Source organism: Dipodomys merriami, unplaced genomic scaffold (assembly GCF_024711535.1).
Source record: "Dipodomys merriami isolate MVZ:Mamm:240054 unplaced genomic scaffold, mDipMer1.0.p SCAF_332, whole genome shotgun sequence".
Classification (NCBI taxonomy): domain Eukaryota; kingdom Metazoa; phylum Chordata; class Mammalia; order Rodentia; family Heteromyidae; genus Dipodomys; species Dipodomys merriami.
The window spans coordinates 420,723-433,931 of NW_027204849.1; the positions used below are offsets into that span (position 1 = coordinate 420,723).

General features: G+C 36.4%; 1 protein-coding gene across 2 annotated transcripts in view; it reads right to left on the reverse strand.

The window, feature by feature from the left end:
- Nucleotides 1-298: 298 nt before the first annotated feature.
- LOC138842251 (calcium-activated chloride channel regulator 1-like) overlaps nucleotides 299-13,209 on the reverse strand; it is a 40,424-nt gene continuing 27,513 nt past the window's right edge. For both annotated transcript variants that reach the window (XM_070043402.1, XM_070043401.1), the window contains exons 7-14: nucleotides 12,708-12,932; nucleotides 11,245-11,422; nucleotides 10,067-10,167; nucleotides 8,253-8,477; nucleotides 7,307-7,577; nucleotides 6,627-6,794; nucleotides 5,672-5,911; nucleotides 299-1,535 (exon numbers count right to left, since the gene is read on the reverse strand). In XM_070043402.1, coding sequence (XP_069899503.1) covers nucleotides 1,201-1,535; nucleotides 5,672-5,911; nucleotides 6,627-6,794; nucleotides 7,307-7,577; nucleotides 8,253-8,477; nucleotides 10,067-10,167; nucleotides 11,245-11,422; nucleotides 12,708-12,932 — 1,743 coding nt within the window. In that variant the 3' untranslated portion in view covers nucleotides 299-1,200. The remainder of the gene's footprint in view (nucleotides 1,536-5,671; nucleotides 5,912-6,626; nucleotides 6,795-7,306; nucleotides 7,578-8,252; nucleotides 8,478-10,066; nucleotides 10,168-11,244; nucleotides 11,423-12,707; nucleotides 12,933-13,209) is intronic.

The window sequence follows — 13,209 nt, forward strand, 5'->3', positions numbered from 1 at the left end:
TCCTCTCATTCCCTCCCTCCCATTGCTACCCTGAGTTTCTTAGTTCGTTTTCATCAATGTCCAGTGCAGCTGATGGGTCCTTCTGTTGTATGTTTTCCCCTGTTTCCCTCTGATGCTGTGTCTTCCTCCTAGTTTCTCTCAGATGTGCATTTGGTGGTTTAACAAATATTCATTAAATATATACTACATATTAAGGATCATTTTGCATACAAAGATCCCAGCAATGAAATCAATTCTTGCCCAAATAGAGATTCTTAGTAGTACTTGTAAGAGTTGTGGAAAAGAGACCACCACATGGTTCAGGCAGGAGAGAGTTTATTAGGGGAACGGCCTGCTCCAGGTGTAGCAGCCTGGCTGATGGTGGAGACATATAATATAGGGAAAGGTGAGGAAGAGGTGTGGCCACAGCAGATACAGAAGTGACATCAGAGCCTAGGGTGGTTTTGCTGACTCACAGCCAGATAATTGGTAGTCAGGTGATTAACAGTTACAGATGATTATCAGTTTCCGGCAGGTGATTTCCGGTAAGGCTTTATGCTGTCCTTTAAGAAGAGAATATGGTGGGAAGGGAGCTGTTCTCCTGGCAGACCTAACAATAATCTTGATCTAAGGATGGTCCATGCGTAGGTATAGAACTTTATTGTGATAGTCTACAGTTTCTACAAAAGAGGATTCTTTCCATTGTAAAAACAAATTTGATTTTCTTACCGTGTTAGGTCATTTTTTTAATTGAAAATTTACCTTTATATTCCTTTTTATTATAAATGTAAACATGAAGTATTCATTCATAATCTCTTGTGGGATATTACAATATTATTGTATAAACATAAATATTTTCAAATTAATTGTATATATTTTGGTTTGGTTAACATATCATATGAGTTTGTGGCATCCTCTGAAATGTTTCTTAAGAAGCCCATAAAACAAATATTCTCATTTTTCATATTGAAAATTAAAGAGTAGTAGACCTCTTGCCTACCATGGGTTAAATACCCAGAATTGTAAAAAGAAAAGAGCAAAATGAATAACAACAACAAACAACAAAATCAACAAAGTTAATAAATAGACTATCCAGAAAATATTTTGATTAACATTGAATAAGCTAATTGATATTAATTAGGAAATTTATAAATTTTGTCTAAAATAAGTATTTACTAAATACATATGGTATTGAATTTCATTTGTAATACATTCTTTCATTTAAATTACAGACAAAATCATAACCAACCCCCAAATAGCCAAACTGATTGCAGAAATACCCAGAGCAGGGATGCTGGAATCTTGTGGAACAAAGAATCTAATTGCTGGTGGAATGTTAGAAACTTCTGAGGTGAGATTAGCTTCATTGTTGGCTTGGATTGCAATGTAGAACTTGGTGTCATTTTCTACTTTAAAAAGTTCTGGGTTAAATACAAATGTTTCTTTAGAGCCAGCCTCCTTAGGTGTCAGACCAGAAGTATTTACTACTGCAGCATTGTCAAAATCATGCTGGAGATCCTGGAAAGATTTACTTATTCTTATAATGTAGTTGGCAGCTGGAAAACAGACAGACAGTTGTTGTGTTGTGAATGAAACCACAAGAACACCTCACCTGGGGGGCACCTATCAGAATGCTCACTATAGTTTAGTTAGAGAATACCAGAGGCAACTTTTGTCTGGTTACATCATTGCTCTTAGTTTAACAAGTACATGACGTTTTAAGATGCATTATGTGATCACAGAAAATTTTCATTCACTATCATTAAGCACTGAGCCTCCCTCCCTGCCAGAATTTAGTTGATACAGAGAAATATACAAAGCTGAATGAGTTTTTTAATTTAGAAAGGGAACACAGGAATGCTCAAGTATGCTTTCTTAAGTTGAAAAAAGTAATATGAGACAGGAGTAAGAGAGAAGATAAAGAAACAGAAGAGTAGGAGCAAAACACAAAAGCTGGAGAATATACTAAGCACAGGACCTAGGGTAGACCTTGACTGGTGATCTCATTCTGTTGGTTTTCTAAGTAATAGAACTTTTTATTTAAACTTTCTCATCTCCAGCTTTTCAAACCTGTAAAACATAGATTTAGTCATTCAGCTCTATCAAATATTTATTGAGTATCTACTACTCCTGTGGCAAGAATTATAAACATGAAGTGGTTAGCACAATTAAATAAGTGATGAATGAATACTTGAAATGTTAACTACAGCTATGACTTTGTTAAGAATGGAAAGAAAGATGCCTACATAAATGCTTTATCCCACGTTGCTTTTAGAATTCTACCAGAGTCACAGATATAAAAATAATCTTCTAAGCTGGGCGCCGGAGGCTCACGCATGTTATCCTAGCTACTCAGGAGGCTGAATTCTGAGGATTTCAGGGCAGGAAAGTCCATGAGCCTCTTATCTCCAATAAACCACTAGAAAACTGGAAGTGGCGCTGTGGCTCAAGCGGTAGAGCACTTGCCCTGAGCTGAAGAGCACAAGGATAGGGCCTAGGACCAGAGTTCAAGCCCCACGACCGACAAAAAAAAACTCCAAAAACTTCTAGCTGGGCTCCAGTGGCTCATGCCTGTAATCCTAGCTACCCAAGAGGCTGAGATCTGAATATCTTGGTTTGAAGCCAGTACAGGCAGGAAACTCTGTGAGGCTGTTACCTCCAATTAACCAGCAAAAAGCCAAAAGTCGAGCTGTGGCTCTAGTGGTAGTGTGCCAGCCTTGAACAAAAAGCTCAGTCACAGTACCCAGGCCCTAGATTCAAGCTCTAGTGCCAGCATACACACATAAAAATTTATCTTCTCATTAAGTATGGTGTCTTACAGGAACTTGGGAAATAAAGATCAGAATAATTTTTTGTTAAAGACTAGCCTACGCATAAACATTTCAACAAACATGGTAGAACGTGTCTGTAATCCAGACTGGAAGAATCGCAGTCCTCTGCCAGTCCAAGTAAGTGGTGCAAGATACTCAAGTGGTAGAATGCCTGCCAAGCATGCTTAAATAAATCCCTAATACAACAACAACAGCAATAGAAAAAAAAAATTTTCATGTATGAAAATTTGATGATAGATCTGATGCCACTTTTTTAAGATGAAGAATTTATTTTTATGTTTTGGGAAGTGATAAGAATATTTCAAGTATGTGGTAAGTTATTTTGGCATTTTTTTCTAAGACAAACTTAACATGTAGTTTCTCTATACATAGCCTTGTTGGTATATTTTACCATTCTGCACATAAACCTTGTGTTCCACTGAGGTAAGTCTCCTTGCCTCTCCCTCCCTCTCCCTCTTCTTTCTCACTAAGTTTAATTCAAATATTGTGAAGATTTGCCTTTTTAATTTTAATATTTGGCAGTACTTGGGTTTGAGTTCAGGGTCTTGTACTGTCGAGGCAAATGCTCTACCACTTGAGACATACCACCAGCCTTTGTTTGCTTGTAAGATATTTTTCAGATATTTTAAAAATCTTATTCTTTAAAGTCTAACCAAGACCCATTTCTCATGAAATCTTAGTCAAGCATTTCATCTGCCTTGATATTTTCTCCTATGAACGTTCACTGCATGGAATGGCTTTTCCCAAATTTTCTGGCTTAACTTTTCATTCTGATGAGATTGTATTATTCTTGAGAGTAAACTTTTTTATATTGCCATTGAGGGTAAACAGTATTGTACTGGTATGTGTTTGATACAAGTAGAGAACTATAAAATATTGGAATTTTATCTACTTATTTGGGGAATTCTAAATCTCATTTTTTTTTCTTGCCAAATATGCGTGCTTTTTTTTCTTGTTAATTGGAGATGGAGTCTTAACAGACTTCTGCCAAGCTGGCTTCAAACTGTGATCTTCCAGGTTTCAGCTCCTGAGTTGCTCAGATTACAAGTATGAACCACTGGCAACTATCTAAATCTGTATATTTAACAGGTATGGAAACTATGACTGGAGAATCTAAGTGATTGACTCGAGATTATGGAGCTGCTCATCCTCATTTCCTCGTTAAGGTGATGGTCTTGGGGGCTTAAACTCATGGCCTGGACACTGTCCCAGAGCTTTTTTTGCTCAAGGCTAGCACTCTACTATGTGAGTCACAGCTCCACTCTGGCTTTGTTTTTTTTTTTTTTTTCCTCAGTCAATTGGAGATAAGAATCTCATGGAAGCCAGCGCTGGTGGCTCACGCCTGTAATCCTAGCTACTCAGGAGGCTGAGATCTGAGGATTGCGGTTCAAAGCCAGCCTGGGCAGGAGAGACCGTGAGACTCCTATCTCCAATAAACCACCAGAAAACTGGAAGTGGCGCTGTAGCTCAAGTGGTAGAGCACTAGCCTTGAGCTGAAATGCTGAGGGACAGCGCCCAGGCCCAGAGTTCAAGCCCCACGACGGACAAAAAAAAAAAAAAAAGAAAAGAAAAGAAAGAATCTCATGGACATTCCCCTCCTGGGCATGCTTTGAATGGTGATTCTCAGATCTCAGTCTCCTGAGTAGCTAGGATTACAAGAGTGAACCACCAGTACCCAGTTTTAAGATATCTTTATGATGTTTAAGGGTAATGTTTGCCAACCACAATTACTCTTCCTGCCCTTCACAAGAAAGAGGAAGGAAGGTTTAAGCACTTATGGTTGTACATGGTGCTATTCTTCCTTCCTCTGTGCCCTCAAGTAACACAGCACTCCTTTTAGTTTCTGTAATCAACACAAAGGACATTTCATAAAAGCCAGTCTTCCACTGAAGACTCCATCTTTACTGATTTGAACTTAGAACTAAATATTTGATTAGATGATTTCCTTCCTGGCTTTTTTTCTGTGGCAATACTATTTTTTTTTGCTAGTCCTGGGACTTGAACTCAGGGCCTGGGCACTGTCCCTGAGCCTCTCTCTGCTCAAGGCTAGTGCTTTACCACTTGAGCCACAATGTCACTTCTGGCTTTTTCTGTTTATGTGGTACTGAGGACTTGAACCCAGGGATTCATGCATGCTAGGCAAGTACTCTTATCACTAAGCCACATCCCCAGCCCCAAATACTAATATTTTATTTGATTCTGCCTAGTATGGGTCATGAGAAAGTGAGTCATGATCATGAGAAAATGATGTATTTCAGAAGTGGTTATAGTGAGAGTTTTCAATATTGAAGCACAAATAATCTATATGTGGATGTTCTGTGTTTCTTTTGGCTTATGAAAGGTCTTTTGATTTTTTTAAAATAGTGCCAAAACAAATATGGCTTTGAAAATTCTATCTAGTAAGTGAGATGCCATTATCATTCCAGGTCTTAGCAGTATGACATGACTTGTCTAGTCATGTGTCTTTTATGCCCAATTGACTTAATAGGGATAATTTCTAGGAACCTCATACTGTTTGAAACTCAATGACAAATGAATAAAATTATATAAGTACAGAAATGCTTAGAAAAATAATTTCCCATGCCAGAGATAGAAAACTGTTATTCAGGCCTCCCCAATTAAGTTTAGGATGGTTTAAACTCAGAAAAGCAGTTTGTACCATGGAATATGACAAGAATGGGTTAGAATTCTGGGTTATAGATATAACTTGGCCCAATTTCTATCTCTTGGTCTTTCATTTATCACATCTGAAAACAAATGAATAATGGCCCAGGTAGACACTCCACAAATGTTATTTATAAATGAGACATTAGAAAATTCTTAGTAAATTTCTTTTACAAAATGTAAAATATCAAGCTTACCTTTGCCTTTATCAAGGGTACTGCCAGGGGCAGTCCATGAAAGGTGAACATGATCTCCTTTAACCTCAGCCTCCAAGTCTGTGATTTTACTGGGCGGGAACAAGGGAGCATTGTTACCAGCAGGAGGAGCTCCTGATACAGTGAATGACCCTCCTGAAGTTACTCGGCTGAAATCTTCCAGTTGAGCTTCTGCCAATTCTTCTTTAACTTCAGGTCTGGGTGGGTTCAGTACAATTGCACCTACCCCAAAAGAGTAATTATGTAACTTTTCATATTGTCATGTGGATACTTCATCTTGTAGAGGGGTAAGTTAAAACTTAATGGCAGACACCATCTTTGATCTTTATTAACTGCTTGACTAGAAATTCTTTGAGGGCCAAGATCCTTTTGAACTCAGGGTCCCATTCTTACTGACTAGGCACTGTATCACTTAAGCTATGCTTCAGAGCTTCGTTATGTTCTTTTCTGGATATGGTATCAAGGTTTCTACCCAGGCAAGCCTGGGCCTGCAAGCTTCCTATTGAGGCTCCCACAGATGTCCATCATGCCCTTCGTTTTGTTGTGATGGAGGTCTCAGGAATTTTTTGCCCCAGCTTGCCCAGAATTGGAATCCTGCCAATCTCCTCTTCCAGAGTAGCTGTATGACTATGTGAGACATGAGCCTGGTACAAGGATTATCTTTCATTCATCTTTGTAGCAAGCGTCTTCTATAGTGCTGGCCTCATACCAGATGCTCAGTCCAAAATTTTTCATTGTAATTGAAATGAATCAGCGTAGATGTTAACAAAACATGTGACAACCTATTTTATACTCAACCCAATGAATATAATTTGGAAACAGAGAAGTTGAATACATAATTATATACTTGACTCTTCCATAGTACATAAAATTTTCCATGTTTGCCACATGCAATGTACAAAAACATGTGACTCATTTCAATTTTAGTGCTACTTACCATTTACAACATAGCCCGGTATGTACAGAGACTTGTTCTGTCGTCTTAAACTCCGTCTAGCTGTGTAATTTCTTGCCTGAACATGAACTTTTAGACTGTATCTACCATTTCCATTGTATTCCATAAAGTATCTGGAGTAGATGCCATCATTTTTTATAGTATCAGCACCTTGACATTCAAATGTAATAATTAGTTATCCAGTAAATAAAAATGGTTGTTGTATCTATCCCTGAGCAGCAGTGATATCAACAGTTTGCGGGATAGCATAGCATAAGGTATGTGAACCCTAAAATCAAATTGTTCGCATTCAAACCTTGGCTTAGCCACAAGCTAATCCTTTCATACTGGAAACAGTCTAATTGATGATCAATTTATGTTAATTGTTATTATTTTATAAAAGAAACTTATCAAAAAGAAAACATAACTAGCTTGGGAAGTTATAGGTGAAACACTAAGAAAACTGGAGGAGGATTGTATTCATACATTCCATGGGAAAAGTAAAATTGTTTTTGAGATTAAAATGAAATAAATGTGTTTGATTTTGCTTTGTCAGACTGAGTAAAAGTTTAGAAACATTATAACTTTAAAATATGACTTATATGCATATATATGTTATGACTTCATGGAATCCTCTTGGAAGTGTTTTAAGTTCAATATAAGTTGAAGCAGATGCTAGTTACCTGCACCATTGTCCCAGAGTTCCAATGTTTTTTGATATCCATCTTGAGTCTCTATCATGGCTGTTACATTAACTCCCAGCACAGGCATAAACCCTTGACTGACCCGTGCATAAACAATTATTGGGCTAGGGTATTGTGCTGTATTTCGACTCATGTGAGCAACTGCAATTATTGGAAGTACAGAAGGATTTCTTGCTCTAGTGGTCATTGTCACCGATAGCAATTGAGGTTGGGCTTGCTTATTTAAAAGGCTGTAAGTCCAAGTACCTGTCTGAAAAAAAAAAAAAAAACTTTTTAAGAGCCTGGATAATATTACTCTTTCCAGCTAGTGCCAGTGGCTCACACCTGTAATCCTCGCTACTCAGGAGGCTGAGATCTGAGGATCATGGTTTGAAGCCAGCCTGGGTAGGAAAGTCTGTAAGGTTTTTATCTCCAATTAAATCACAGAAAAATCCAGAAGTCATACAGTGGCTCATGTGATAGAACGATAGCCCTGAGCAAAAAGGGAGTCAAGGACAGTGCCCAGGCCCGTATTTCAAACTTTAGGACCAGCAAAAACAAAATAAAACAAAAACAAAAAAAACCCTGTTTTCTTGGGATATAAACTTATTTAGAAATATAAAGAGTTCATATATGTATATATTTATACATAGGTACATATGTGTGTATGCCTAGCTGTGCTTATATATACATATACATATATATACACCTATGTGTGTGTTGAGATTTCATCTATATAAGTGTTTATTCTCAAGCTACACCCCCCCGTCCCAATATTGATTTTTAAAACTGATTTTTACAAACTAATAAATATGGATGTAAATTACTACATATTCAAATTATTTTTATTTTGACAGATTACCGTTTTTAATATTGACAATGTAGAAGACATTGTATTTTTAAGGTAGTAATTAATAAAAACATGGTGATAATAAAAAATAGTTACCTCTGCAATGCCTGGTATGTGAAGACGAGAAGATCGAATATTTAGCTTATATTCTTTGAATTCTGGGGTATTATATTGTTTTCCTTTTGGATCTTGGAGAATAATTTGTGGTTTCTGTATTGTCCAGGTAACAACAAAGAATGTGTCTCTTCCAATGGTGCTGTCTACAGACACTGTGCCATTGGCCCATGTCTTCCCTTTGACATTTAGAGTTTTGCTCTCCAACTGGTACATAAGTAAGAGGAAACATATAAAACCACTTGTTACTCATTTTGGCAACACTTGGGCTTGAACTCAGGGCTTTATACTTGTTAGGTAGGTACTCTACCACTACACCAAATTTCCATTACTACTGTCTGGCATTGGTTATTTTGAGATTGGCTTTTTACCTATGCCTGTGCCTGAACCATGATTCTCCTATATTATGCTTTTTGTTATAGTTGGGATGACAGTCATCTATCTCCAACATCCAGTTTATTCAATTGAGATTGAATCGTGGGAACTTTTTTTGCCCAGATTGCTCAGATTACAAATCTTCCTAGGGCTGGGAAGTTGGCTCAGTGGTAGAGCGCTTGCCTTGCATGCCTGAGACCCTGGGTTCGATTCCTCAGCACCGCATAAGCAAAAAGAAAAAATCCGGAAGTGGCGCTGTGGCTCAAGTGGTAGAGCACTAGCCTTGAGCTGAAGAGCTGAGGGACAGTGTTCAGGCCCAGAGTTCAGGCCCCACAACCGGACCAAAAAAAAAAAAAATGAAAAAAAAAAACAAATCTTCCTAATCTCAGCCTGTCTAGTAGTTAGCATCACAGGTATGAACCACTACACTCAAACCTATTTGTTTTCTCATAGATAATATAACCTTAAAGCTTATTAGATATGTTATAAAAATGAAATTCAAAACAGTTCCTAATGAACCACCTGCTTATTTTCTAAATGGGTTAAAAACATACCAAGAACTAAGGAAAAAGCTAAGAAAAAAATACAAATTGATCTATTGCAGAAAATAGTGTAGAAGTTAAAGAAGAGAGAGATAGCTTGGCACTGGTGGCTCATGCCTCCTAGCAACTCAGGAGCCTGAGATCTGAGGATCATAGTTCAAAGCCAGCCTAGGCAGGAACGTCAGTGAGACTCTTATCTCCAATAAAACAGCAGAAAAATAGAAGTGGCTCTGTTGCTTGAGTGGTAGAGCGCTAGCTTAGAGCTGAAAAACTGAGGGTCAGCACCCAGGCCATAGTTCAAGCCCCACGACCAACAAAAAACAAAAAAAGAGAGAGATTAGAATAGAATTTAAAATTTATTTTAAAGATTTCAACCTAAAGCCGGGCGCTGGTGGCTCACGCCTGTAATCCTAGCTACTCAGGAGGCTGAGATCTGAGGATCGCGGTTCAAAGCCAGCCCGGGCAAGAAAGACCATGAGACTCCTATCTCCAATAAACCACCAGAAAACCGGAAGTGGCGCTGTAGCTCAAGTGGTAGAGCGCTCGCCTTGAGCTGAAGAGCTGAGGGACAGCGCCCAGGCCCAGAGTTCAAGCCCCACGACCGACAAAAAAAAAAAAAAAAAAAAAAAAAAAAAAAAAAAAAAAGATTTCAACCTAAAATAACAAAGAATTAAAGAAGTTTTTCAAGAGTATATATAAAGACTAGAAGCAAGATAAAAGTGGTTGTGTCATGGAAAAGCAATTTCAGAAAGGATGTTTTTCTGTACAACTGAAATACTTTTTAGCACAGAATTATTTATTAGACAAAAAGTTAATAACTAGCATAATAGGAAGTAATTGCAATTGTGAGAAAGTAAAGAGTTTTCTTAATATACTAACCTGAATAGCCTGCTCAGAAATGTTACCACTTCTTGATGAAATTCTGCTGAATGCATCAATAAGCCCATTTATGTCTTTATTGGCATACAAACGAAGCCCTCCTAAAATGAAGTTTTCAGTGGGGAAATATATTTGTTTGCTGTTGTCAATGTCAATAAGCTTTAAAGTCTAACATTTCTCTTTAAACTGTACAAAAGATAGATTTGTAAGAACCTCATGGACTTTCTGGAATCTGTCTCTTAAATAAAATCCTATAATATCTAAACTTTGCTCAAAAATAAATAATGCAAATAAGAATAATGACAAAATTTACAGAATAAGTCATTTCATTTTTTAAAATTCATCCATTGTTAAATGTAAGTACATGTCACATTTTTAAAGCTGGTCTAATTACTAAATATCTTATAAAAATAAATTTAAAACAGTTCTTAATGAACTAGCTGCTTATTTTCTAGATGGGTCAAAAACATAACAAGAACTTAGAGAATGAATGCTAAGAAAAAATACAAATTGATTCAGTATAGAAAGTAAACAATATAGGAGTCAAGGAAGAGAGAGATTACTTACTTAGGTGTGAGAAGTTAGACTAGATTAGAGAGGGCAGGAATTAACACAAATGAGTTCCAGAAATATGACAATCAGTATCAGAAAGGCCAGCTGAAAGGGTGTTGAAGATGTCGAGGCAGAAGTTTGTAAGGGCTGGATAAGGATGCATAGAACTGGATACAAAGGGGAAAATGCATAAATATTCTCCACTCATATTTAGTGAGATTTGGAGGGAATAGTGAAGGCCGAATTAGCAATCAAGACTCCAATGACAGCCTTAAGCAAATCATTTGTAGTCAGGTCTACCATTTCCTTATCTAAAAAACAAGAATGTCTAAACCCTTACTCTGAGATTGAATAGTATTTTGGAATTGTGTAATAACTTTAGACTTGCAATTGAGTAACAATAAAAGAACTTTGTTTAGTGTATATTGACAGTGTTGTAAGGAATGAATGAAAACAGTAAGAAGCTTTATATGAAAAAGTGAAAGAAAGGGAAAATAATTTAATTTGAAGGAGAAAAGACAAAATTCATTTTATGATAGGCAATTTTTGAACAACTTTACAGCTCTGGGGAAAGCTTTCTAAGAATGTGTTGTTGTTTAATATAAAATGATGCTCCAAAGCTTTACCTGTTATATTTGACAGGGTTTCCAGTTCTTTGGCAGCGTCAGGCCCCAGAGCAATGGTGTGGATAATTGCACCACTTTGTTTGACCTCCTCAAAGCATTGGCTTATGCCATTATCTTCTCCATCTGTCAGTAATATAATTTCAGAACCAGAAGTAGTCTGGTTACTGGAGGTAATTACCTGATAGTTAAAAATTAGATTATTAGTTACACAATATCATTTCAGTTGTAACTAAGAACCAACTTGTTATTTTAGTCAGAATTTTTAGTATAATGCATTTAGAGTAAACAAAAGGAAACTTTTCATATTACCATATTGAATTTGCCAATTCAGGCTTGAATTGGCAAATGGAAATGAGTGTAGTAAAAATTTCAGAGAGCTGCTTACCACTTCTAACAATTTCAAGTATACATATTCCCTCTACTGAAGAAATAAAGAATAAAGCACAAAGAATAATTCCTGTCACATAGTAAGTATTTAGTGAGTATTAACTGTCATCCTAGGAGATACTTAGGAATATCTTTTTAATACATTTAACTTAGTCACAACTAAAGAATCTTAGGATTTACCAGGAAAAAATCCCTGACTTGACATTAGGAAGGAAGTTCATAATTTTATCATTATTATAAACATTTATTCTCATTTTTCCTGAGATCTTGTACCAAGAGTATTAGTTAAGTGCTTTGGTGTTAGATAACTAGAGAATAAATTACATTTCTGCCATTTACTAAATAGAATAGTCTTCAGTCTTTGTGAAGAGTTAAAATTAACATATACACACACCACCCCCACACACAGTTTCTCCATCTGTTAGTAATACGATGCTGGAGCTGGGAGTAGTTTGGTTACTGGAGATAGTTGCTTGGTAGTAAAAAGCTGAGTTTTTAATTACATAATGTCATTGTGATCATAGGGATTGAACTCAGGGCCTGGGTGCTGTCCCTAAAAGCTTTTTTTTTCCTTAAAAAAACTATTTTTTTTCTTTTCTTGGTACTGGGGATTGAACCTAGGACACTGCAGTTGCTAGGCAAATGCTTTGTCACTTAGCTACAACTCAGCCCCATAATCATTATATACAAACACATACACACAAATTATATATAGTTAATCTAAACCTCACTTTCCTTGCATGCAGAGTGGGCATAATAATATTACCCAATTTACAAAATAGTAGTAAGGATATAAAGCATTTAGCGTAGACAATAATGTGTATAGTCAAAACATGTTAGTTATTGTTATGCTTTTGTAAGTAAAATGCTTATACATTGAGGTGGTTTTAGTATGTAAATATTTAACATCTATTTATGACTTTGACTGTGGATTGAAATAATCTATTATTAATGACTTGTCTTGATCAGATCAGAATATTACTAAAGAGAAACTTATGAATTCATGACTTTTTTCAAAAGTACAATGAGAAAATGAAAAACAATAGTAAATGGCAAATATTTAATTTTTTTTTAACCTGGAATCCTGCTTTGAGTCCATTGCAAATTGAAGTTCCACCATCAGCATCTTGTGGCAGGTTTCCAGTGATGTTTTGGTAAGCGTTGCCATCACCTATTCTTGTTAGATTATTTTTAATTTCAGCAATATGGTCAAAGACAACCATCCCAACCAGAGATCCTCTTTCAATGACTTGAATTAAGTATAGTTCTGCTGCTTGATTCAACCGAATAAGACGGTCTTCCTGTAAAAAAAAAAAAAAAAGGTGTAAATAATTCCCAAGTCACTTCAGATCTTGACAGATTAATGAAAGATAGTCATTGGCGATACATCACAACAATAATAAGTTGATATATTTTAAAATGTAGCTCCATTTTATTAAAAAATTAAAAATTCTAATCAGCCACTGGTGGCTCCTGAACACTAACTATTCAGGAAACTGAGATCTAGAAGACTGCAGTTCAAGTCCAGCATGGCAGAAAGCCCAAGACACTCCATCTTCAAAATAAAGCAAAAGCCAG